The sequence below is a fragment of the Lutra lutra genome, chromosome 12, assembly GCF_902655055.1.
Source record: "Lutra lutra chromosome 12, mLutLut1.2, whole genome shotgun sequence".
Classification (NCBI taxonomy): Eukaryota; Metazoa; Chordata; class Mammalia; order Carnivora; family Mustelidae; genus Lutra; species Lutra lutra.
Window position 1 is genome coordinate 17,742,310 of NC_062289.1, and position 24,878 is coordinate 17,767,187.

The window sequence follows — 24,878 nt, forward strand, 5'->3', positions numbered from 1 at the left end:
TCGGCAAGGTCATTTATGGTGATGGGGGAAAAGGGAAAGGGCTAAGGAATGGAAAGATGAGACTAAATGAACTGTGTTACTTTTATTATTATTTACTCATGATGGGGGAGTACATAGATAGAGGGAGAAGCAGACTCCCCGCAGAGCAGGGAGACTGACACGGAACTCAATCCCAGGACCCCAGGATCACAACCTGAGCTAAGGGCAGATGTTCAACCAACTGAGCCACCCAGGTGCCCCTGAACTGTGTTATTTTACCAGGGAAATTTTCAGCACCAAACCGTCTTTAACAATAAAGGCTGGGGCGCCGGGGTGGCTCAGTCATTAAGCATCTGCCTTCAGCTCAGGTCATGATCCCCGGGTCCTGGGATAGAGCCCCGCATCGGGCTCCCTAGTCAGTAGGAAGCCTGCCTCTCCCTCTACCACTCCCTCTGCTTGTGTTCCCTCTCTCACTGTCTGTCTCTCTGTCAAATAAATAAATAAAAATCTTAAAAAAAAAAAAAACAATAAAGGCAGATCTGTAAAAGATCTAACAGCAGCTTAAGATGTATTAGAGCTAACTGACAATACATTGCTGGGGCCGGGTGAGAGTCCTCCCGCTTCTGACCCATCACAGCTGTATAACGCCAGAGCCAACAGACAGAATAATACATCAGCTTCCCAAAGAGGCTCTCCCGCCCACCATCAGAATCCCCTCCCTGCTGGATCCCACTGGAGAGCAGGGACCACACCTTGCACAGGGAGCCTCCAGCGATGACTGTCCTCATACACTAATATAGGCACAGTCTAGATCACCTAGAAGACCATCTCATGGAGCTGACTACTCCCACTGATTTCTGGAGCTTCCACTGGCACTTGTGTTCATGGTCAAGATGGAAGCAGAACTTCTGCTGGGTCTCCAGCTAACAAGACTTGAAGTCAAAGAGGCCTTCATGCTTAGCACATGATACAGTAAAAGTCTGAATAACAGAAGGAAAACAAAATTAAATAATGACCTAGCTGCCAGTACACTTCCTGAGCACAGATACAACAGCTGTGGTTTTAGTAAAACAGCATCACATGTCACATTAAAATCATGGTTCAACTAAATGAGGCTGGGAATTAGATTTGTAATGAATCTGCACATTGGTCTTGGTAATCATTATGGGGATAGGTGCACTATAAACATGTTTATTCCTTTTATGTTTAGACATACTTTAAGACACATAATAAAAAATAATTTAAAGCAACACATGGAGTCCTCACTCATGTTCTCCTTCTAAAGGAGGTCTACTTCATGATGCCTATGATCTGTCCCCGCCCCCAAAAGAAAATGCAATTAATTGTTCTTCCCAAAACAAGCAATACAGAATAAGGTCTTCCTCACTGGGAAATCTTGGGGCAGAAAACAGCTCAGCCCCATCAGTTAAGCCCTGAGTTATAGGAACATTAGCATAGTGAATAAACGTTATGTTGTTATTTTGATGGTTATGCCTCAATACTGACACATATATATAAGAGGTCTTTTTACTGATCATGCTTTCAGCTTATCAAAACTTCCTATTACTACTTTTGGGTTATGCTTGTGAACCTAAACAAGGGATCTGAAAATAGCAGAAACGACACAGGTTCAATGCTCATGTGGTATAGAATAGGCTAGCAGCCACTATCACCAAGACGGCAGCAAACAGTGAAGTTTTAGGTCCTCCTTGTCTCATTTTCACACTGACTTTGTATGCATCCATGCCAGGATGAAAACATGAACTCTCCCATCATAAAGCTTGCAGCTCTGCTGCTGGTTTGCCGAACTCCGTGAGGGGATAGCCCTCCAGTTTTCCCTAAGCACCAACTCTCGCAGAAGAGGCCACAGATTAGCAGGTGCAGCAAAGAGGATTCCCCCAAAACATGGGCTGGACTGAAGAGCCCCATCTGTTTCAGCACAACAGATCCAACGGGGTAAGGACAAACTTCACCCTCACCAAATGGCCCCAGCAGCCCAAGCACCAGGACACCATGTGGCCAGCAAAAAAATGAGACTATACAACACAAAGGCTGTTTCAAACAGACAAATCCTGCCCGTAAGTTCCCACCCCAATGTCAGTGCGGCAGCCTCCCTCACATCACCATCCAAGACCAGATCTTAAAATATATAACCCTGAAAATATCAATAATAGGTATTCATGGAGAGTTCAAATATGAAACCTTGATCTCAAAGCACTAATGTTCAGAGCTATCAAGGAAGGCTGCTAACACATCCAAAATCCGCCCAGGAGCTGGATGAGAATTAGAAGCCCCATTCGAGCATTAGTAACTGCAGCCTGAACTGCCGAAAGCCGAAGGGTCATTCTAGACCACACTAAAGCAAGTGGATTCTCAAAAGGGCTCCTTACTTCTGGCCAATCAATGTATTTTTACATTTAGCTCTAAATCCCAAGCAGTCCTATAGGATCTTCCAAATTTCCCTCTCCGTGTTATCCTTTCCCAAAGGGATTCTTAGTAATTAAATTACTAAGAGGGGACCTGCAACACTTCATATGCACAAGGAATAAACAGGGCTTGGAAATTAAAATTTCTGCATTTTTATCTTACCATAAATTAACAGCAGTATTTTTAAAGGAAGATAGTATGTGCTCCCATACTTAGACCTGCAGGGGGAAGCCAACGTCTAAATGATCATATTTCTGTGAAATCCTCACTGTAAGACCTTCAGGATCAGAAGACGCAGAGCTCTTCGATCCTATGCAGAACTGAGTATAAATAACAATCTTCCTTCCTGCCTCCTCCAGTCTGGAGCCAACACTACAGAAAAAGAACCCCTGGGTCCCACGAGCCTCTTCCTCTGCAGCCACGTGAGGACTCAGAGCAGCAGGGAGAACTGAGAAGGCATGTCTGGATTCTGACATGGGTTCAAATTCCTACTCTGGCACTTGCTAGCTCCCTGGCTTTGGCCCTGCTCCCCTCCAATTTCTCACTGGAAAAATGTAAAAGACTGGATTTATAATGTCTCACGATTGGTTCACGGGGTAAGCTAGCGAGCTATGCGAAACTGGCATACACTGGAGTAGGACTGCTCAACCTTGGCCCTCCTGGCATTCGGGGCCAGGTGTTTCTTCCTTGGGCACATGCCCTGTGCCTTGTAGGATGTTTAACAGTATCCCCTCCCTCTAACCCACCAGAGGCGAGCAGCACCTCTCAAGTTGTGACAACCAAAAATATCTCCAGGTACTGCCAAATGCTGGAAGGGGCGTGCCCCCTGTTTAGAACCCTTGTATTTAGGTATTTAATAGATGCAACTTTCAAGGCACGTGGGGGGCTCAGTCAGTTCAGCAGCCACCTCTTGATTTCTTCTGCTCAGGTCATGATCTCGGGATCCTGGGATCGAGCCCCACGTCGGGCTCTACATGGGGAGTATGCTCAAGGATTTTCCCTCTCTCTGTCCCTCCCTCCACTCACGCCCACATTCTCTCTAAATAAATCTTTAAGAAATAATGGTAATTTAAAAAAAATAAATGTAGGTTTCTCCCTTCCTACCATCATGTGGCCCAAGGAAACAGGAAACGTGGGTGATTAGAGTCCTTCCTTTCTCTCAGCTAATCAACCAGTCATCAATCCAACGCTACCTGAGTCCTAAACCCCTCCTGCCTTTATCCCCCTTGCTGGTTCCCACGGTCATCTCCACCCTCTCTACCAGGCCGGCCGCATGACCGCCTGCCATCACTCACCTCACATCCACTCTCCCCTTGCTGCACGGTGAGCACCAGAAAAGCCCAAACTGACACCAGTTTCCCAAAGTGTCTCAGCGGATGGGGACCCAGTTCCTCAACCAGGTCCACAGTCTGTCCACACACAGCCACCCCCTCTTTGCCTTTCGATCCTGCCACCAGGGACCTCCACCCCCTCCGTGAAAAACCGAGGGAGACCCCAGGGCGTGGTGGTTCCATCCACGGTCCTGAGGGCCAGGCTGCCCGGATTCAAGTCCTGGTTCTGCCAGTTACTAGCTCTGTGATGCTCTGAGCAAGTCCATTAACATCTCTGTGCCTCAGTTTCTGGTCCCAACCCCGGAGGAGGGAGCTAGGAGGACCTGCCTCAAAGAGCTGATGGGATGATTAGGGGAGGTCGTTTTTGTAAAATCTTAGCATCAGCATGGAGCATGTGGAAAGTGCTCAAATTTTAGCTGTTCGCTTATTTGCATCTAAAACTCAGCTCAGGGGCGCCTGTGGGGCTCAGTCATTAAGCATCTGCCTTCGGCTCAGGTTATGGTCCCGAGGTCCTGGGATCGAGGCCCACTTCGGGCTCCCTGCTCCGTGGGGGAACATGCTTCTCCCTCTCCCACTCCCCCCGCTTGTGTTCCCTCTCTCGTTGTGTCTCTGTCAAATTAAAAAAAAAAAAAAGTCTTAAAACTCAGCTCAGAAGCTCAGTGTGTGAAGCTGGACACCCCAGCTGGCTTTTCCACCCATCTTCACGCCCCAGACAGAAAAGCAACGTCCTGTCAAGTTGTTTCTGCTCCTTCACAGCCCACTAGCAATCGCTGTGTAGGCAGGTCTTAAGATCAGACACCTGCAGGGAGCCAGAGCCGCAGGCCCCTGGCTACCTGCCCCCACCTACAGGCCCAGGAGGTGTTCACTCCAGTCAAACACTCACAGATCAGACCATCTCATCAGATCAGCTGGCACCCTCCCCCCAAAAATTCATTTTTAAGGTCTTTTTTGAATCCTAAGTTGTTCATACCATAGAGATTATCCCTTTTTCCTAGTCTATGCCATTACCTAGGACTGGGGCGGGGGGGGGGGGGGATAGGTAAGAGCAAAATTCTAACTGAAAAGACAGACCCTCTTGCCTCTCCAAGCCCCCAAGAAAAGCAAATACATTCAACAGAAGGGCAAGACTCGACTAGCCTTTGATCCTCTGACATACCTTGGGTTTCATTTTCCACAGATTCTTAAAAGGGCAAAGAAACAGTTGGAACTGTCATTGTCCACACCAGAGCACCTGCTTGAAATGCCATTTTGCAAACTCCAGAATTCAGGCTGCCTGGCAGAGAAGGGCACAGTCCTTGTTGCCTGGGAGTTAAAATCACAATAATAAAACCGATCAGTTGCTCCTTCAACAGGGACATTACGGAATTTGGACTTGCCAACTCATCTCATTCTAGCCATGAGTGCGCATTCCTGTCCCTTCCTGCAATTATTAACCTTTTCGGGTATTAAGACCAGCCTAACAAGACTGAAGTTGCTTTAAAGATATAAAATATAAGCCTATAAAAGCATTTCAAAGAATCAGGGCAATGGGAGAGAGAAGGGAGAGAGAGGACACTAGGAACCCCACAGTGGCTACCCACCATGAATGAGAATGGTAATTCCCAAGCCTGACATTCCATTTGAAAGGTGAAAAAACTCAATTCTCCTCTGTACAGACTTTAAATTCTGGGTTGTGATCTCACTCATGAGGCATGAAGTAGGTGTGCGTCCCATAGCGCTGACTGCCACCGGGCTGGTTCCCAGAGCCCAGCACGGCCAGGCCAGCTCCGCCATGTCTGGTGCTGACTCCGAGCTCTGCGGCCTAATTCATACTCATGACCCCCTTCCGCCATCACCTGCCTTCCACGGGCAGGAGAAGGACAGCACCGAAGCATCAGTGCTTCTACCTCCTTGGCCTGAGGCAGCTGAAGGGTCAGCTATATCAACACAACCAGAGATGGTTCTGAATGCAGGCCCAGGAACCAAACACCAATGATTACACCAAGCTCTCTGCGTAGGCAGATCTCCTTACTGCACCAACTTCTCCCCCTCCACACACACACACACACACACACACACTCTGGGGTCTCCTAACTTCAGAAAACATCCTCCAGGATCCATTCCTTTCTCTCTGGCAGCCACAGGTCTCCACCTGTGTTCAGAGCAAAATTCCTCCAAAGGGCTGCCTCTAGTCCTCACGTGTCTGCTCTCCACCCCAGGGCATCCATTCCCACCCATCCCAACGCAGCGCCCCCAGGCTTCCCGGCCCCAGGGGCCTCAGAGGACCAGGAATGCTGGCCAATCCCATCCCAGCAGCCACCCTCCTCGCCCAGGGCCTGCCCAGCTCCTCTACCCGAGTCCTCACCTTCCAGAGTCCCAGGTCTCAAGTGTCAACTAGCCACCAAAGGCCCCAACATCCCATTCCCGCCTGGAGAGCTCCACTGGGCTCTAGACACTCATATCCACCTACCCGCTGGGATCTTGCCGATGCTTCGCAGGTGTATTACTTTTACCTTCCACACAGACCTTTTGATCTCCAGATTCCCCCCCCAATCTTGTTCTTTCCAGTCTTCCTCCCAGGAATGGACATTCCACCTAACTCCTCACACCAAAATCCTAGGTCCTGTCTCTGGAACTGTTAAGTTCCAGACAATTCCTCCCCAACCTATGCCCAGTCCCTCCATTCTACCTCCCCCTGCTGAGCCCCACCCGAATCCCAGCTTGCCACACCTCCTCACCGACCAGTACCCCACTTCCCCTGACTGGCCTCCCTGCTTTCATCCCTATCCTGCCCTCAACAACCCCTTCTCCAGAGCCCCTTCAAGTCACAAGTCAGATCCTGCTACTCCCCTGCCAAAACCTTTCAATGGATTCCCCCTACACAGAGGAAACCCCAGCCCTCCACAGCGGCTGTCAAGGCCATTCCCGATCTGTCACCGGTGCCCCTCTTTGACCCCACTGTCTGCTAGCCCTTGCCCCAAGCTCCAGTCACTCGGTTTTCCTTCTGTTCCTCCAGCTCATTTTCATCTTGGGGCCTTCATGGTTGCTCTTCGCCCGTCTGGAATATTCGGTCTCCAAACCTCAATAGCTGGTAACACCTCATTTGGGCTCAGCTCAACCCCTATCATATCCCCGTACTATACTGTAAGTCCCTGGAGAGTGTCTGCACCCCTACAGCACTGGGGCAGGGGGGTGACATGAAAGACTCAGCCCCCATTAGACAGAAAAACATGTCACAGCCTCTCCCTGATGCAGGGACGTCCACGGCTCAGCACACACCGCATCACCTCACTACTGCAAGCCCCTTTAACATTTATAATGGGCCAGGTGCATGCTTAGCAGGGTCTTCTTTTGGGGAGGGGGATGCAGCGCTGGCCAGCACCTAAAAAATAATTCCTATGTCTAGGGATCCCACACAGGGCGACTTCCACTGGGAGGCCAGGACCACCTCCCAGGACGGACACGGAGAATTTCAGAAGGGAGGAGCAGAGCCCTCGCACCGCGACAGAGGCTGGCCAACGCCTCCAAGAGGCAGGCCGCAGGACAGAAGCCGCGCGGCAGCCCGAGACGGCTCTCCTTACAAAGGCCTGCTTTCAAGACTGCCCTCGGCTGGGGTCTGGGAACTCGAATGGGCAACGGTTCCCTCCACAGATAAAAAATGTTCCCTAAATGAGCAGCGTGCCCCGCTGCGCCGGGACTGTGCCAAGCACGTGGTCCACGCGGAACACCGACTCTCCTTCCCAGAGGCGGGAACGGTAGAGTGTACTTACAGGGGAGCCCCCCACCCCAATAAAATCCCTGGCCTGGAGTCTGTGGAGATTCTCCAGTGCACAACACCGCGCACACGCTATCACAACCGCCGCCGCCAGCGGAGTTCTGCGCATCCGGCGTGTGCCGTCGGGAGAGGCCTCCGGGGAGCTCAGCACCCAGCTTCCTCCGGACCCCAGTGCACGCAGCTTTCCCTGTGGATTTTGCTCCGTATCCTAACTGTAAGAAACCGTAACTGTGCGTAGAACCAGTTCTGGGTCTTGTGAGTCCTCCTCTTGCATCGCTGAGCCTGAGTGGTTGTGAGGCCCCGACACAGGTAAGCAAGGGGAGAGCTGGCGCAGCCCAGCAGGAGGCAGGCCACCACACAGCATCCGGAGACAGGAGGAACGGGGTCACAGGCGGCATTCAGCGGCAGGGAGCCAGGGTTCTCTGGCCGTGATGGGGGGTGCAAAGCCTTCCTTGCCTCAGGACTGTTCCTAGTCAAGCCTGGGTCTCCAGCTTGACAGGTACTTCTGCGCTATCCAAAATGCCTTCAATAAATCCCTTTCTGCTTAACTTCATCGGGACCGGTCACTGTCACTTGCAGTCAGGAGCCCTAACCAGAACAGATTTTGTCTACAAAGGGCTATACATCAAACTGAAACAGCCAAGTCAGGCGGCAGGCAGAGGGGTCCTGTGGGTCCCACAGTCCCAGTCCGGGGAAGCTGGTCTTTCCGAAGAGGCAGAGCAGAGGCAGAATGGGTTCAAGTGCCCGGCTGGCCGCCGCACCACAACTGTGCATCTCTTCATTCCAGGCTCCTCTCAAATTGCCTTGAGGCAGAAGCCCTGGGAAGAACAGGGAATGAACAGGACACAGAGACCAGACACTAAGACACAGAAATTCCCAGAACCACGGACCTCATCTAGATAAGGTCACTAGCTGTTCTTAAAAGCCCAAGGACTTGACTAGAAGAAAACAAACCCAACTCGAAGTTCTCCCAGGAGCAACACTCAGGTCAGATGACACTAGCCCGTGGCTGTTCAACCCCCAGACACACAACCCTAAAGCCCCCCACGCACACCGAGCAGGTGCCCGCCCCAGCCAGGTGCAGCTGCAGAGGACACGGACCACGGGAGGGTCTCACACTGGGCGTAACCCAGCAGGGCCCAAAGCTGCCAGACCACCTGACCAAACCAAGGACTCCGGGCCAGTCCTGATCTGCCGGCCACCACGCTCAGTTTTCTCGTTTTTCCCCCCTCCCAAGGGGGAGGTTTACTGCAGTATCCTACTCTTTCTTCACCGTTGTGGGTGGATGTTTAGGGGACCAAACCTACTCAGCCTTAAGTCACTAGACCATTAAGAAGAAAAGAAAACTCCTTTCAACTATTAAGGGACAGATAGGGTATCACCCAGAGATCCGTGCAATACTTAAATGAACATTGGGGTTGCCTCCCTAGAGAAAGGGAGCATGTGCTCTCACAGCACCATGGGCATTTCTAAAGGTGGGTCAATTACACAGCTGTAAGGTCATCATGGACTTCTCAGCTCAAGGGGTAGAACCTTAGAAGATTTAAAGGTAATTCCATTCCCTCCTCGCCATTAGCTAGTTGAGAGATAAGCAGATGGAAGCTTCCGTGGCCAGTGGGACACAAGAGATTGCCTGGGTGTCTCTGGGAATGAAATTTCTTTACTCTCAAAAGAAAGACACAGGAAGCCATTCCCTTTGCTCTACAAGTTGGGAAAAAGAACACAGCTCTGGTTGGCACTGGCAGCCCCCCTAGGACCCACAGGGCTCTGAAAAGGACTAGACTTTGGACAGCGGAGTGAAGAATGGAACTTGATTCCTCAGTGACATCACTGAACTGGCACATGTCCTTACCGTCCAGGTGGGCACTTAACAGACACAAAATGGAGGGAGAGATAACGTTCATCTCCATGACAACTATCAATAATCTACAATAACACACAGGCTGCCGAAATATACAAATTAAGATTGGCCAACTCAGGCACCACAGTTATGTAGGCTGTAACTCTGGGGACAGGAAGAAGGGAGTGTGGTATGAGAAACCCACCATCACATTAAACACATAGATCAGCTGTAAGATGCATCCTTATGTCGGAAATATTAAAAGCAGCGGGCAGGTGGGGGGGGGACAGAGAGACAAGTGTCAGATGACACATAAGGTGACACAGGTCAACTGCACCCTTTTGCTTGGGAAGGGACCACCACGAAACGTACTCAGGCCTATGGATACTGGATGGACATTCCAAGCCTGCTCCCAGCAGCTTCCAGATACCGAGATATTTGCACAGATGACATAGCTGGTGCACTAGTACCATTCTGACATTGAGAACCATTCAGTGCTATACCACCAAGACACTCAGGCAAAACCTAAATACACAAGAAGAGAAACAGATTTCAGTTTGGTTTTTATACTGCACACCAAAAATTTCAAGGAACACAAAAGATTTAAATCACTGAAGATTTAAATTACTTCTATGCACCTGTAGTGCACAGAAGGATGAAAATACAAATTCCAGTATGAAAATACAAATGTCCATGGTGGAGAAAAACAAACCTGTTCTACAAGCTACAAATGAAAAGAAGTTTCATTTCCTGGTCACTTTGTTTGAAAAATGTCCCACCCTTTACCTCCCCCTGGGCTTCCCACCTTGGCAGGGAGCTCCTCAAAAGCCAGAGCAGCAATGCGCAACCTTGACCTTAACATCCTTAAATACAGAGCACACAGCAGGCCCTCGATGAACATATGTTCAACTGAACACAAACCATCAGTATTTGTTCTGAGCAATTGCTCTCATTTTTACCCAGAGCCTGAAGTGCTTCAAGCATTTGGGAGGTTTCTTTCTATCTCACTTTGAAACTTATTTTTGTATTAAGGAAAACTTCCCTGTAGAAAAATCTAAGAAAAAATATAGAAAGGCCATGAAAATCAGCTGAAATCCCTTTGCCCAAAAGACAGCCACCATCGACATCCTGGGATACATCCCCAGTCATTTTTCCCTATGCATATGTCCTTTTTAAAATTTTTATTTCTTTATTTGACAGAGAGCACAAGTAGGCAAAGAGTGGTAGGCAGAGGGAAAGGGAGAAGCAGGCTCTCAGCTGAGCAGGGAATCCAATGTGGGGCTGAATCCCAGGACCCTGGGATCATGACCTAAGCCAAAGGCAGACACTTAACTAACTGAGCCACCCAGGTGTCCCATATGCATAAATACTTTTAACCACAACGAGACTGTACTGCACCCACTATTTTGTAACCTACTTTTCCAGTTAGATGAGTGACCTCTCCACGTTATTAAATACTTTCCAATACCTCCCCTGTGGCCCGGCCAGCCACTCCCATGACGGCAGGATGCTCTTCTCTACCTCACTTCTCAGAGAAGAAAGGAAAAGCTCTCAGCCCAAGCTCAAAGTGTTTTCTTTCACTAGTAACAGCCAGTGAAATGAAGACATCGCTTCCAAAGGCAGACGGCATGGCACATACCAGTTTCTCAATTGTCAGCATCAACATACTCTGGAACTCCAGTATCAACACGGGGTTCAGCTCCCTCCAGAGCTTAAGCCAAGGGCCACATGCATTTATCCTCTAGAGTTACTAATGAATGGGGAGGACGTATAGCCGGTTCAAAGTTTAGAAGCAACCTGCCTGCCGTTCTGCTTCCATCCAATTACCACAGCCCAGCCACGAAGCACAAAGGGAACTGGAGGAGGATAAAAGGAAGCAAACGGATTCTCAGTTTTGCTTTTTCTTTAAACCTCACACTCCTTCCCCTTTCCAACCCAAACTGCCAAAGATGAAGTTGGCACTAGACTAACACCCAAAGATGAATCACTTATTAACTGAGAGAGAAGGAAAAAAAAAAAAGAGAGAGAGACTGGGGTGGGGGGAGCACGAGTTTTCAACAGACTCAGGTTCTAAAAGTAGTCGGCAGATTTGAGTGTAAGTATGTGGAGCTTTTAGTTCTGTGAGATACAAACGGAGAACTTACTAAGCCAATTCTCTAAACAGCTCAGGCTTTTGTTTTGGGGGTGGGGGTGTAAGGCGGAGGAGGAAGGACAACAGACCAAAATAACTTTCAGTATTTAAGAAAACAAGACATACATATAAGTAAAGTTTTACATATAAGAAAAACTAACACATTCAACAAACATCTTCGTTTAAAAAGGAAAAAAATCAAGAGATGATCTTCATCTTCTCCATCACCTCTGACCCAAGCCTGTCTCCACCAGAGTCCTCGCGCCCGGGATTTCTGACACAGTTGCCAAAACGTCCGTGGAACGTTTGAAATCCTGTAGATCACTGAACTAAGTCTGCATTCTGAGACACTAATTCATAACAGATGTTCCAGAAGCAGTTCAGTGGGACTTCCCACCAGATACCAAGGTGCTGGCCACATTCCCCAACGGCAATGCTCTCCCGCCACGAGGGCTTCACCCGCAGCAAAGTCGGGCCTCCCAGCGGGCACTGGAAGGCGCACTGCAGAGCACGATCCACGGCGGCCCCCGTGGAGAACGAGCAGAGCCAGGCCTCGAATGCAGCGCGAAAGTGCAAACCAGGCTAACAGGCCAGACCAAGACTCACGGGCACAACTCTGCCCTTGTCGCAGCACCCTAGGATCCCCGGGAAGTCGCCAGTCCTTCGCAGAGGTAGAAAGAGCACACGGCCCCCGTCCAGCAGACAGGAGGTGGACATGTGCCTGAGCCACTCACCCAATCCATCCAAACTTCACCCCGTGTGCCGGAAAGCCTCCGTCCACGGGAGCGCGAACACACCGCAGGTGATGGGACGTGACCCTCACCCGCACTGCCAGGCCATCCCCTTTATCCGACCACGATCCCTACAAGCCCTCCCAAGTTCCATCTTGGATTTCACATCGCAGCATGTTACGCTAAGAGTCACTTTTCAGGCATCTGGATGGCTCAGTAGGTTAAGCATCTGACACCTGGTTTCAGCTCAGGTCATGATCTCAGGGTCCTAGGATCGAGGCCCCCGTCGAGTCTACATAGGGCTCCCTGCTCAGCGGGGAGCCTTGCCCCCCCCAATTGTGCTGTCTCGCTCTTTCAAATAAATAAAATCTTTTTTTAAAAAATTTCTTTAAAAAACAAAGTCACTTTTCAATGGTCCCTTTTTCTTGGTGAATAGGAGGTATAAAAATACAAAATCTCTCAGTGGATGCCTGCCTGCCAAGAAGTCACCCAACACTGAATTCGATGACAGTGGGGGAATCGGATAGTCTCACCATTAAACTTGGCAAGTTCTGAATCAATACAGGTGGAGTCAGGGACAAAAAGTCGACTAGAGGGTCAAATTTTAGCTAGTTACCCCAGATGCACTAATGGAACACAGCTTTCTTCACCTAAAGGTATTACAGTAATAGCCGCATTCAGGCCACTCAGGTTCAGAACAAATCATTACAACTCTAACGAGCTCCTATGTATTCATGAAATGTGTGTCCCAGATCTTTACACTGCTGGTTTTCTCTCTGCTTGAACCCGAGCCACAGTCTTACCTCAGGAATCAAGAAGTTCTCCAGCAATCAAATACTCGGGAGTGGTGATAATTATTAGTTCCTCCTCAAAGTCAATGCCAACAATTCCAGAACAGTCCGTACAGAACTAGCATTTTTTTTTTTAGAAGACCCTATGCACCCAAGAACAAAGGACATGACCGAGGTTCTCAAAGGGACTTTTCTCTGTGCATGCTTCGCGGGGGGGGGGGGGGGGGGGGGGTGCCCCCAGATCCAAATGCCCATTCCTCTTCCAGATTTAGTATGGCCTGGATAAAGGATGTTTCTTAATACTGCTCACATTGACAATCACCTTAAGTGTTTTTACCTAAACAATTTTTTTTTTAGTTTGTAGGAAAATATTGGTTTCTAAATCTAGTTTCTTTATCTGCATCTCTCAATTCGGCTCTCATTTCTATATTCCACCAAGAGACAACTCCCAACCAGGAGCGGCATCATGAAACAGTACAAACATTGCCACCTATAGTCGGAAAGGGAGATGTATCTGTTTATATGCTGACCTGAAAGAGAAACGGAACAAAAACAGAAAGTAACATCTGGCCTCCCTTCTCACAGCCTTCCCCGATCCTACTGTTCTAATACTCACTTTCGAAATTACTCACATATTATTTTGATCCTCTTTCATACGGATTTGTCAAAAGTATAGTTTGCTGAACTGCCAATTAAATAGATCACTAGTCCAAAATCACTCCACAGACCTACAACACCAAAACACCTGAAAACTCTTAAGGTAAACTCTCATTTTACTGCTAATCATCTAGGACCCAGAATTCAAGAACACCAATAACCTCTGCTCAAATAGACCTTCTAACTCAAAAATTTGAAGATGATCTCAATCTGTCAAAGACAAACTGATTTTTTTCACGGGTCACACACTACCGCGCTTCTATGCTGTTTAAGTAACTGCACGACACAGGCGACAAGTAAACGAGCAAAGAGCACAACGTTTCTTCCCTCACAGTGAGCGGAAGCAATTTCACAGGAACTCCATAGCGCTGGCGCCATGATGTGTGACACCATCCTCTAACGTCAGGGCTGTCTTCCTGGAAAGGTCTTCCAAATAAACAACAAACATACTCATGATTCAATATCATGAAACCTTTACAAGGAAGTTTCCTGAGATGCGGGTTCTCGCTGCACTGAGGAGATGCCCAGGTACCATTCAACCACTTCTCTTTCAACTGAGTTCTGCTACAGGAAAGAAACCATGGCCTGGTGATTCCCATTTTGCCACAGTCCTTGGAACAAAACTATTTTTGTTCCTTAAGTTAGGGAAACTGCTTTTCAGGAACGAGATAATTTAAAGCCTTCTGACTTAAATGGAATATAAATTAAAATGTCAGTTTCTACAAAGGCCGCACAATCCTTTAAGAAAATAAAAACCTAATGAGAGTAGACCTTTAAGACAATACATTATATTCGCCGGTTTATAAAGTTGCTTTTAAATGTCACAACTAAACCTAGGTCCTTTTAGGATTTTTCTTACGTGTCAGCAATCACGACGCAGGCTGTAACTCGAATACGCTCGTGTCCCAGGCAGAAAGCACACCGGCCGGCATGGCTGGGCTTGACTCACGCGTCCGGACTTGGGACAAATGGGAAAGTCTTCTCTCTCCCTCTGCAGAACTGCAGTTCAGCCTCCACCTTTAGTCCAGACAATATCCTAACTAATTTCCAAAAGCAATCTTTGTGTTCGTCTGCCCCAGCTGCAAAGATGGCATGGCATGCAGGGTTTCAAGGAATCTCTTGAAAACACAGACCACTTTTTTAAAAAATGAACGACCACTCTGAATTACTTACAGATGGCTATTCAGGCGGCCTAGCTTGTAGGCTTCCTGTTTCTTCTCTGCCAATGCCCAGAAGAGCATTTCCCTGATGCGACCCCTTTTCTCAGAAACAGAAAGGCAGAAATCTGACCAGCAACTGACCTGAAAGCATTGAATGAGGAACCTACTGAAACTGACCACCCAGGGTCACCCCAGGTTTGGTTTTGTTTTTTAAAAATTTATTTATTTATTTGAGAGAGAGAGAGAGAGAGATCACAAGTACAGGCGGGGAGGGGGGGAAGTGGGGGGAGCAGGCTTCCTGCTGAGCACAGAGCCCCATGTGGGGCTCAATCCCAGAACCCTGAGATCGTGACTTGTGACCTGAACCTAAGGCAGAGGCTTAACCCACTGAAGCACCCAGGTGCCCCATTATCCCGGGTTTCTAATGAGAGTCAGGAATTCTAAAACATCCTGAAATAAGGATACTTCATAAAATTAATGGTGTATCACGGTATGACACCAATTTTTTTTGTCTCAGCAGTACATAAAATAATGGTGCATCTTAAAAGTTGACAGCATCTTAAAGAAAAAAAATGTACCTATGCCAATGGTTAAAGCACCCGTAGGAACAAAAGGAATCCTAAAACAATAAGGAGTAGTGGGGATACTAGCCCCAATGAGGTTAGATTTTTGCCATTTTCTGCAAAATTTCCCAAGCTTTAAAACACAGTGGAGACCACACTAAGCAAGCCTCCTGGTCAATTCGGACCTAGGAGTCTTCTATTTACAACTTCTGACGTTTATTTCCACTACAAATCAACCTCAACAACCTAGCAATGAAAATCTTTCAAGATGGGGGCGCCTGGGTGGCTCAGTGGGTTAAGCCGCTGCCTTCGGCTCAGGTCATGATCCCGGGTCCTGGGTTCAAGCCCCGCGTCGGGCTTTCTGCTCGGCGGGGAGCCTGCTTCCTCCTCTCTCTCTGCCTGCCTCTCTGCCTACTTGTGATTTCTCTCTGTCAAATAAATGAATAAAATCTTTAAAAAAAAAAAAAGAAAAAAAAGAAAATCTTTCAAGAACTTGGAAGAGAGGAAGAATGCTTAAAAACTAGGGCTGTGCTATCAAAAGAATGGAGTTCAAATCCTAACTCTCTAATTTCCTGTGTGTCCTTATGCAGGTCACGAACATCTCTGAGCCTCCAGTGCTCATCTGTAAATCTCAGCACCACTTAAGGGGTGGGGGGTGGGAGGGGCTCCTGAGGATAAATGAGACCACAAGTACTTAAAGCCTTAACACAATGCTAGGTGCAGAGTAGGCAATATGAAACATTACCCAAGTATTCGTGTTTGTAGAAATCACAGAGGGAGGGTGTCAAAGTACCATCCCACATCAGCCTGGCCTTCATTCCTGTGCCATCTGCCTCACTGTAACCACCCCAAAAATGCCACATCTAATAAGAAAGCTGTCGTTCAGACGTCAGTTTTTATTTTACCCAGAATCTTTTCAATAAAGGATACCTTTCTAAGACCTTGTCATCAAAGACTTCAAGAGGTTAACAGTAACATTCCCAAGTAAACTGCCAAAATGTGCCGCAGACTGCCAAAAAAATAAAATAAATAAAAAACAAAAAGCAAAACAAAAAACTGCCAAGGAACCAAGCCAGATGCAGCAACTAATCCCACTGTGCTGATTCCAAACCGAATCTGATGCTGGGCCCTGCATCCCAAGTTTTGCTAATTTGTTAATCTCTCTAACACCAAAGTCCTTCATCGGATGGCAATTTCAAATTTGGTTTCCCTAAGGTGACCTGATTTACATCAGTAAATATGAACTCTACCTCCTCGAGGAACCTCAGCCGGAAAGACACAAAAAATAACAGCCCACGCATTCACACAAGCAAAGCCCATAATTAACCCCTTTCATTCTACAAGCCGGGGAGACCTGGCAGCAAGGTCCTGTCTCAGCATCCCACTGCAATGCTTCGTCACCAGTAGTATTCAGAGCAAAAGAAATCTTTCTGAGATGGGATAGGAACCTAAGCGCACTCCAAACACACAATGCTTTCCATCAACTTCCAATGAAAATACAGACTAACTTAATGCGCTCGGTATGGATGCCTATTTTGCTAAGAGATGTATAACTCTAATGTAGCCATCAAAATATCTTCAGGTGTGATATTCCACGGAACACGAAGTGTGTGAACTGAAGTGCACTCATATTTTTAAACACCTTGGCAAGTCGAGGGGGTGGGGGAAACACGCCTTGGAAAACCAACCCTGGCCATCGGTCTCATCAGCTGGGCTGCCTAAAAGTCTGTTAAGATCTTTCATTTGTTTTCTTACGCTGACTAATTCAGGGGGACAAAACAAGCTGTGCAAATTCAACAATGTGTTAATATTCTACGAAGGCATTCTCTGATTTTCCAAAGGCTGAACTGACGGTGCGAAACCTCCCATAAAAAGCAAATACCAGAGAAATGTGAAGTCATCAAAACAGCCCTGCCTTATTTTTTTCACTGGGAGGAGAAGCTGAAAAAAGACAACAGATGCGACTTGTCTTTTGTGTTACAACGTGCTGGGGAACCCCACAGTACCAGCAACATAGCCATCCCCCAGTCAAGAAAATGTCTTCATCACCTCGTGCTGTTCCCCACAGAGCCCCAACATCCCTGTAGTAACATACAGGAGTGAACTCATTCATTCACACACACCCCAATTCTGTGTATATTCTATCCTTCACTTCCACACGGGACACCAGTTAAGACGACCCGAGTTAACTCATCTAGAGAGGCCAGATGTATGCTAGATAGATGGGGACACTGGATATGTAAACAAAGAACCAACAACAGGGACATGCATTGGACTCCTTTCTCCAGTTGAATTTCCCAAAACACTCTTAATAAATTGTTCTTCATTGCACTGTTAAAAATCAAGTAATTCAGAACAAGAGAGACCAGAGCTGAAGTACCGCTATCTTCCCCCCACAATACCTCAAAAGCCCTTTGTTTAGGAATGTCTGTATCTCAGCACCTTTCTAAAAGCTCACTGCCAGCCATCTACGGTTGCTAATTAAATGGAGAAGTACAGAATGAAAGGGAAAGCTCCTCAAAAGGTAGAGGAGCTGGAGAGAGAAGCCTGGGAGAGGAGAACCCCACCCCGTGAAAGAAACAATGATCCTTTTCACCCATCCCCAGGTAACTGCACCAAAAAGGGAATTTCACACGAGCACAGCAAGGCAAAATAATCGAAAACGTAAATCACACATAATTTGCATTGTGATCATTCTCTGATAAACTACATACCACAGCAAGCCTTACCTAGCCCTATGAAGAAAAAAAAGGTCATACCCCCCAAACACTCTCCCCACCCCAGGATAACTATTCCATTACACACTTACAAAGCACGCGCACGCACGCACACACACCCCATACCAGAGCAGGCAAGCTGGTGAGAGAGAGAAGCCATAACGTGGGCAGGTCTAGATTATAGCCTCTCCACTAACCCCACCCCCAACACCAGGGAAAGAGAGAACCTCGGAAAAAAAGGAGAGGAAGAAAAGGAGAAAGCCAGAAATCCTTGAATTTCCGGGCATCAACTTTTCATGAAATGCACAACCAGTATAGGAAATACCTCCCTGCTCAGTAATGCTTCATGGGTTGTAAATTCACCTCTCCAAAGGGGAGCCAGACCTGAGCGCGCACCCGCCAGATGGCAAACCCCTCCTACCTGCTCCATCCACCCTGCCGGTCACGCCGCGCCGGCGACAGGCCTCCCACCCCCCTTTTGGCAGAGCAACACACCAGTAAGAGCCGAGCGTGGCTGGTCGAGAGAGAGCTAAGCAGCGATGTAGCAGGATCGTTTCCAAATTGGAGGGGGGGGGGCGCGAGGAGAGAGTGAGGGTAGAAACAAAGCTCCTTCCACTCAAACCGACAGCCTTGGGGGCGTGGCTTATTTGATTTGCTTTATTAATAAAGGGGATCGATGGAGCTTTTGTCCCTCCACCTACCCCGGAGGTGCCGGGCTTTGAATCGTTGGGAGGGGGAAAAAAATGGCAGGGCTGCAAGCTTCCTCGAAGTTTCCGGTAGCACCTGCCACCATGCTGGCCGCCCCCCCCAAAAAAGACCCCAAGGTCCACACTCCTGGTTTCGACTCTGCAAGCCAGAGGGACAGACACACCCAGTTCGAGCGTCTTGCCCACTCCCACCAGGAGAAGCAGGCACTCGTCGGCGCACTTGCGGACACTATCACCGGAAAGTTCCGGGGAGAGGAGGCTGAGAACAATTCAGGTTCCTCCGCGGCCCCGGGCTCCCCAGCGCGGCGCGGGCCCCCAGCCGAGACCCAAACGTGACACACATCATGGACTCTCAAGCTGCAGGGGCGAGAGGCGGAAAGTTGCCCAACAGCCCGGGAGACGCGGCTGGGAGAGGAGGGGGAACAGGGGGGCAGAGGCGCACGCGCCTTCCTCCCACCCCCCAAAGGTGGGGGAAGCGGCCGAGCGAACCCCGGCTCGAAGGGCGCCGCGCCGCTTTATTTACAAACAATGCACACCGCTGGGGACGGGGGAGCGAGCGCCGGGAGGATGGGCTCGAGCACCCCCCGCCCCCAGCCGGGTCCCCGCCGCCTGGCGCACCCGCGTTTGGGGTTCCGCCGCAGGCTCAGGGGACGCGCACCCCGGGGGTCGGCCCAGTCCCCATCCCCCCGACCAGCGCGGGACAGGAACTCCCCGGGGAGTCCCAGGAGGGAAGGGGACGCCGCTCACCTCGTCTTCCGAAAGTCCGTAGACCGGCTCCCCGAGCCCGGTCGCCATGGAGCCGGCGCCCCGCGCGGGTTCCGAGGCGCTCCGGGGCGGCTGGGCTGCGGCGCGAGCGGCCGGTCTTCTCTCCTCCTCCGCGCCCGGCCTGCGCGCGTCCCGCCGGGGAGCCGCCGGACGCCGGCAGGTGAGGGAGCCCGCGCCCCGGCCGCTGCCTGCGCCGCTTCCTCCCGGAAGGCTGCGGGGCCGTGCGGGCTGGCGGTCCCGAGAGCGCGCCGTGCAGCGGGCAGCGGCGCCGAGCCCGCCGGGCTTCCCCTCCCCGCTCGCCCGGCCGCCGCTCTCCGCCCCTCTCCGAGCCTGCTCTCGGATCTCCGGAACCCGGCTCGCCCGCCCCCTCGCTCGCTCCCTGCGGCCCCCGCTCTCTCCGCCCCGTCCTCCGCCTCCTCCCACCAGGCGCCCAGAGGGGACCCTCCCCGCCTCGCCGGGGCGGGCACACGCGCCCCCCAAGCCAATCACAGGCCGGCCTGGGGGGCGGACCGCGGGGTGGCGGGGCTCTGCCCCCACACCCACCCCACCCCCGGCCAGCCGAGCGGCGCTTAGGGGATCGCCAGGCCCCGAGGCGGGTCTGCCCGAGCTGGAGGCGGGTGCGGGGGGAGGCGGGTGCGGGGGGAGGCGGGGCGGGTGCGGGCTTGGCCTTCCCAGCTGACCCACCTTCCCCTTCCAGCTTTCCCTGTTTTGGGGAAGGGGCGGCCTGGGCATTTGGGCGCGTGGGGAGAGGGGGAGCTTAAGGCATTTTCCCGAGGTGGGGGGAACCCGCTCAGTTCATTCCTCTTCCCGGTGGTCTTTTTACCCAGAGCCCTGAGCTCGCCGTAATTGTTAAGGGGGGAAACATGGATGTTTCTAGACCCCTTTAAATTCTTGGCAAGCCCAGCCAGCCGGACTTGGCAACGGTGTCAGCTCCCGGGGCCGATCCGCCCGACCCGGCCGCCTGCAGGGAAGAGGCTGCCCCGGTGTGGCCGCGAGTCGCCACTGCCTGTGTCAACCTTAACAGGGCACAAAACCAACACGGCGCCCGCTCTGGGTACACACCCACCCACTCGAAAACGGACAGCGTAGAAAAGGCAGCTCATTTGTGAGCCGCAACGTGAAATACCAAACTCCAGTTTAAGGTTATCCTCTGCATATGCAAACCCTTCAGACGTCTGTATTAGCCACCGTAGGATTCTTCCCACACCCCAGCTACTGTTTCTTCCATAGCAAGCAGTTCATTTTCATCCTTCAGATTTATAGGAACGCCAGAGACTACTTTAAATAAGTGAAAAATTCATCCCTCAACTTTTTCCAGGAAGCCTTTCCTTAAATTTAGATGTAAATGCAGTTGCGAGTTGTTTTTTTGGTTGTTTTTCATTTTTTTGGTTTTTGGGTTTTGTTTTGTTTTTTTTTTAAGCAGAACATGCCATTTTCTTTTGAGAGGAAACCTCGGGACGCCTACTTAGGATTAAAAGGGTGCTTTCAGAATTCTTCAAGTAAGAAGGGAGAACTCGTGATCCATAAGTATCCTTATGCCTGTTGCCAGCTACTTTACTAAAATATCTGCCGTAGGCCCAGCTAAATCGTTTTCAAAAGAAAATGGGCGTACCCAACCTAACTTAAATTCTCCTCTGCCTCCCCCAAGACATTACAATGGCTTAAAACAATCTTCCCTGCGGATGATGGGTTTCAAGACTCGACCGCAGGGAGTCAGCACTATACTCAGAAGCCTTCTGGTCGACCAAAGATCTGCCATTAAATCAACAGTACTTAGATGCCAGAAAAGCCCACTGCGGGGAAGAAAAAAAAAATTAACCTTTAGCACAGAAGACAGGTCTCCCCGTTCATTCTTTCCAGGCCAAAGTTTTTCCACATTTCGGACCTAAATTATTTTTCTTTTGATAAACAAGGTTCTCTGGCAGACACACCTGTGCACACACCTCAATGGTAACGTGCTCTTCGAGGTGCCTGTGACTCCTGCATGATTTACTACTTCTTTACCCTCACCAGCCGGCCTTTGTCAAGCTTTGTGTCCTTTAAGGGGGGGGGGGGGAGTAATTGATTTTAAAGTTTTCTAATCGAGAATTATAATTTCTAATTACATAGTACACCCTTCCTACATCCTGGAGGTACACAGTCCCAGCCTTTATCTCTGGGGAGGCCGAAATTACGCAGAAACTGTAGAGGTGTGTCATACTTCCTCTCATCCTGTCTTCATGGGTCTGCTCCCACCCTAACAGCCAGCATCGCTGGCACTCTTGGGTCATATCCTTGGCCTTCCCTCAGGGACGGCAATTAGAAACGACATGAGACTCTCCATGTGTCATTTACTGTAGGGGTGTTTATAAAACTGTGGTCCATAACATCCTTCAATGGCCCCTGTAAGAAGACTCAAGACATTTCAGACCTCTGAAGAAAAGCTTTCTTTCTTCCAAGGAACTGGTAAACTTTCACATACGGAAGACAAGAATTATTTCAAATGATTGTTTTTCTATTTACTTTGGCCACCAGGCACCTCAGGACCAACTTTATGGCCTTAAGCCATAAAAGAACCTATTTAAAATGAAATCAGTTCCCTTTGTAATTACGTACCAGCTTTCCCCCAGTGCAGTGGTTCTCTATGCTGAATGCACATTGTTACCATCCGGGGAGCTTTAAAATTACCCAGCGCCCAGTACCAAGTGCTCAGTTGCACACATAGGAGCTAGGATAACACTAGTTCAGGAAAGAGAACAGGCCTCAGTGCTTCCAATGGTTTCCCAGGTGATGCTCATGTATATTTTCTCTGCCAATGGTTCCCAAACTTTACTGCACAGAGGAACACCTGGGGAGCTTTAAAACTATTATTCTCTGCCCTCCTCCCCCATACACTGAACTAATTGATTTGGGGTGCCATGTGGGCATCAGGATTTTGAGAGGCTCTCCAGGTGATTCTAAGGCACAGCAAAATTTAGGGATCTCTAGCCTAGACAGATGTTCCCACTCTTTACATAGTTTCTATGATCCTGATTTTTTAATTTAGACAAAATTGCATATTATAAACATACTCAAATCCTTTGTGGAAGGAAATAGGATGTAAACAAATGTACTTAACGTGACTCGTATTGCTGACCAGTTCCACCTGACCCCAGCACTCAGAAGTCTCAGCAGAGCAATCCTGTGTGTTGGGAGGATGGGGATAGTGTGGGGAGGACAACCCTTAAGAAAAAAATATTTGGCATTCTCATCCAAACTGTTTTGCATCCTCTAGTCGGGTTCCCATCTACCCAACAATTACCCAGAACCTGACTTGTAGGTCGTTCTTTAGAATGTGTTCCGTTTTGTTCGCTTTGGGGGCTGCCTTGAACCATCTAAAGATCTGATGCTGTGGGTGTTTGGTAAATGCTCTTCACTGGGTCATCGGAAATGAAAAATCGGCAAGAACGATTTTAAAGTACAACGGAGGATCACAAATAGGGAACATTTTAATGTTAAGCCTCTTTACAAACTGAGTTGGCTTGGCTAACTGTGTGTAACTTGATCCAGCCTGGGAAGTACCCTCTGCTGAATATGGAGTGTCACATATTTGCATAAATTTCATATAAATAACACTACATTTTTCTCTTCAATTTTTTTGGTGACTTGGATTCTTTAAAAAAGAAAGCCCATGAAACAGGCCTTTTGAAGATGGCCACGTACCTGTAAAAACTGGTGTTATCTCGGAACTTAGCTGCATTCATTGACCTATAAAGCCCGCAGATTTAAGGTGTTTATGATTACGCATGGAAATAAACCATGCTTCCAACTGTTAAGAGTATAGAGGTGGGTAGAGAAGAGAGGCTTGTAAATAACTAATATTACTGTAAAAAAAAAAAAATAGCTAAGCTTTTTAAGAACCACACCTTGAACACCTGTGTGCTGTTCAGTCTAGAGCTCCAAAAATATCTGAGACGTAGATACCGGATTCCTATTTTTTTTTCTTCTTTGTGATAAAACACTTGCCTCTTAACTGGCCATCTTAGCTGTTTTCTTTCTAAATAATATTTCTAAAATACCTAGATTTGTTTCCACATTTTCACTGTTTTTCCCTTTTAAATGAATCTTTTTATTGAATTGTGCTGTTGTTTCTTATTTGTTTCCTTCTCCCAGCTGGCATGTTCATTGTGGCATTTCTATTCTTTTACTGTCTACTTTTAACATTTTATATGCATGCCTAACTTAACAAATCCAAAGTTAGTCTTACTCCCCCATCTAGACAATAAGAAGAAGCTTAAAATACTATTTTTTATTTGCTCCTTCCATGGTATTACTACCCAGTTTCATCCCGTCCTTTTTTAAACTACCAAATTAGTTGTTTTCATACCTTTTTTCTTTTTCTTCTATTTTTAGCAATGTGTTTTGTGGTTTCATTTCTCAGGATTCCTTGTTGCTTCTTAGACATTTATCTGAGATCATTTTCCTTCTTCCTGAGGAACAGACTTTTAAATTTTTTTTAGTAAAGGCTGACTGGTGATAAACTCTGTTTCTATTTATCTGAAAATGTCTCCATACATGGAAGATGATGAAAATTATATATTAGAAGCAGACTCAGAGTGGTTATGAAATGTAGAAAGATGGAAATAAATCTTCTTAATGTGGCTAGTGTCACCCATTTACCCGGCCCCTCCCCTCTAAAGTCATAAGTTCGTGAATACTTTGGGGAGCAACTGGAGAACACAACAACCCTTCAAAACTCAGTGGTCTTATCCAAGGTAAAAGGGTGGTCTCATTCTCTGCACTTGGAAGATGCTATTCGTCTGATTTCTGGCTTCCATTGCTAGTGATGAATGGGCAGCTCTTAGTCTAATTATTGTTCCTGTGTAGGTCATTTGCTTTATCTTTAGCTGCTTTTCATTCTTAGTGTTCTGAGCTTTCTATAATTTGCTTATATGTGGCTCTCCTCTTATTTATCCTGCCTAATCTACTTTGAGCCTTATCTGTGGATTTAAGTTTCTTATTATTTCTGGAAAAAATAGCTTTCATCAGTCCAAATACTGCTTTCTCCATTCTCCAGATTTGTCCCTCTGGTATTCCAACTGATCACATGTAGACTTTCTCATTTTTTTTTTTTTTTAATTGTCAGAGAGAGAGAGAGAGAGAGAGCACATGCAGACAGAGTGGCAGGCAGAGATAGAAGCAGGCTCCCTGCTGAGCAAGGAGCCCAATGCGGGACTCGATCCCAAGACACTGGGATCATGTCCTGAGCCAAAGGCAGCTGCTTAGCCAACTGAGCCACCCAGGCGTCCCAGCTTTCTCATTCTATTGTCAGTGTCTCGTACCCTCTTTAACGTACCCCACCTCCTT

The 24,878-nt window shown here is 48.5% G+C and overlaps 1 protein-coding gene across 2 annotated transcripts in view; it reads right to left on the reverse strand.

Moving 5' to 3' along the window:
- Positions 1-19,916, reverse strand: part of NEDD4L (NEDD4 like E3 ubiquitin protein ligase) — a 338,543-nt gene extending 318,627 nt beyond the window's left edge. For both annotated transcript variants that reach the window (XM_047698213.1, XM_047698212.1), the window contains exon 1: positions 19,536-19,916. In XM_047698213.1, coding sequence (XP_047554169.1) covers positions 19,536-19,583 — 48 coding nt within the window. In that variant the 5' untranslated portion in view covers positions 19,584-19,916. The remainder of the gene's footprint in view (positions 1-19,535) is intronic.
- Positions 19,917-24,878: the final 4,962 nt, after the last annotated feature.